Consider the following 2,021-nt stretch of genomic DNA (forward strand, 5'->3'; position numbering starts at 1 on the left):
GGGGGCGGGCGGCGCCGCCGGGGCAGGGGCCAGCCGGTGCCCCGCCGGGACAGGGCCTGGACCCGGGAAGGCGACCCGCTCGCTCGGGGTCCCCTACCCTCCTCACCCGCTCCCTGGTCCCCCCAGCTGAGCTGCGCTAACCCTCCGCAGTTAAAGACCAGCGACCCCTTTTGGGATGGAAGGGGGCGGGCTAAAAAACCGAAATAGCTTCACATCAGGGCTCAGACTGACCTTGTGGGTTTAACGCGCACCCTACTCGGTCCTGAGATCTGGAACTCATTACCTCATCACCAAGAAACTGCACGGAATCGCCCCCCCCCCCCACTGGGGAAAGGAACGAGCAAACATCCCTTTAAGAAAGAAACCTACACTTGAGTGATTTAAATTAAAGTGGATGGAAGTTATTTCCCTTTCTGGCGCTTGCCAGATTTCGAGAAAAGCTGAAAAATGGGAACGGGGAGGGAAACAACAGGCGGCTGGACAGCAACGGAAGAAAAAGCAAGGGGCAGCAGCCGGGTTAAAAATGGGGCCATCAATTTTAAGTCAGGGGAGACAAATAAAAGCAGTAGAAATTGTGTTTCGTAAAGTTGAAAAACAACACGTTCCTAAACCAGTTGTGATTTGGAAGGTTTCCTGGGTTTGCCCGGAGATTGGATAAATAAAATGGAGTGAAAAGTGTGTGTTGCGGGGGGCGTGGGGGGGCGGCTGGAGTACATCCCAGCGCTCTGCTCCGCCCGCCCCGTCCTTTCCAAAGAAACGTGCTCGTAATGGGGTGACCTAATTACATCGCAATGGAACTCGCTCTTAGCCACTCGGCGCACACCGGGTTTCATCACAGATCCGGCGGCCTCGAGTGCTGGGAAGAAGCGTGCAAGGGCCACGGAGGCGGCCGGGCCCGCGTGGAAATAGGAAAGAATCGCAGCGCCGCGATTTCCGCCTGGGTCTGCACTTCTGCACCCGGCGACGGCGCCGGCCGCGGCGGGGGACACGTAACAACTTTTTATTTGGGTGGGTGGAAGGCTGCCGAACCTAACAGTAAATAAATCTACACGTTATCGTTTTTAAGAGAGGACTTCCTCGCGGGCCTTTCGGTTTCGTGGTCCCATGCACGCGCACACCCCCACCTCCCGCCAGAACAGCGCAGTTGACAAGCCATATGTTCCGTTCCCGTGGGGGCGGGAGGGGAGCAACAATAAGTTAAAAGTGTCGCCTCCCCCACCTCTGTACCTTCATTCTTACCAAAGTAACTTTTTTTTTTCATTGTTCTAGCTTCTGGGGGTGTATGGGGGGAGGTGGAGGAAGGTTGCGGCATGGCCCATAATTCAGAGCGCGTGTGGAAAGTCGTGCGTTGCACCGTAAGTTTTTAGGGGGGAGGGAGGAAGGAGTGTTCATGCATTCAGGGTTTTCTTTACCCAAAAGTTTAAAGAATGGAAGCGTGGAAGAAACGCCACGCCTAGACCTGTTAAAACAAACAATCGGCCCGGGCGGTGGTCTTTTTCGAGACGCCTCCTCCTTCCCGCCGATACTGGGAGAGCGCCCCTGCGAAGCCAGCGCGAGTGTAGACGCGTGCGGTGCAGTAAGTTGTGCTGCGTTCGCCCCCGCCCCGCCGAGTCCTCCGGAGAAAAAGTCCCCCCCGCCCCTGTCCCGCTGAAAAATACGCAAAGCCCCAGGCTTCAGGGTTGTGTGCGTCCAGAATTTCCCACCTCCTCGCCCTGCGGGGTTTGCAGGGGAGAGCGGGTGCGGGAGAGGGGTCGGGAAAAGCGAAGTAGTGCGGGCCCTTGGGGAAGTTTCGTAGGAGACCAGCTCAAGATGGAAACCGCAGCCCCGGCGCGAAGGAAGGGCTTCTGCTCCCGCTCGCTAAAAGAGAAAGTCAAGCCCGCCTTCCTGCCCGACAAACAACAACAACACAACAAGAACCCCGAAGGGGTGGAAGGAGTGATGTCACAGAGCCGCGCTCGTAGGGTGACAAAGGGGGTGCCCCTCCCCCTCCGCTCGGCGCGCAGCGGGAGAGAGGGGCTCCC

General features: G+C 57.7%; 1 protein-coding gene across 1 annotated transcript in view; it reads left to right on the plus strand.

Moving 5' to 3' along the window:
• Positions 1–14: 14 nt before the first annotated feature.
• LOC114009726 (uncharacterized) overlaps positions 15–2,021 on the plus strand; it is a 2,812-nt gene continuing 805 nt past the window's right edge. The window contains exons 1-4 of the mRNA XM_027775866.1: positions 15–1,008; positions 1,270–1,355; positions 1,420–1,576; positions 1,796–2,015. Coding sequence (XP_027631667.1) covers positions 792–1,008; positions 1,270–1,355; positions 1,420–1,576; positions 1,796–2,015 — 680 coding nt within the window. The 5' untranslated portion in view covers positions 15–791. The remainder of the gene's footprint in view (positions 1,009–1,269; positions 1,356–1,419; positions 1,577–1,795; positions 2,016–2,021) is intronic.

This window comes from Tupaia chinensis, unplaced genomic scaffold, assembly GCF_000334495.1.
Source record: "Tupaia chinensis unplaced genomic scaffold, TupChi_1.0 Scaffold000609_1, whole genome shotgun sequence".
Classification (NCBI taxonomy): domain Eukaryota; kingdom Metazoa; phylum Chordata; class Mammalia; order Scandentia; family Tupaiidae; genus Tupaia; species Tupaia belangeri.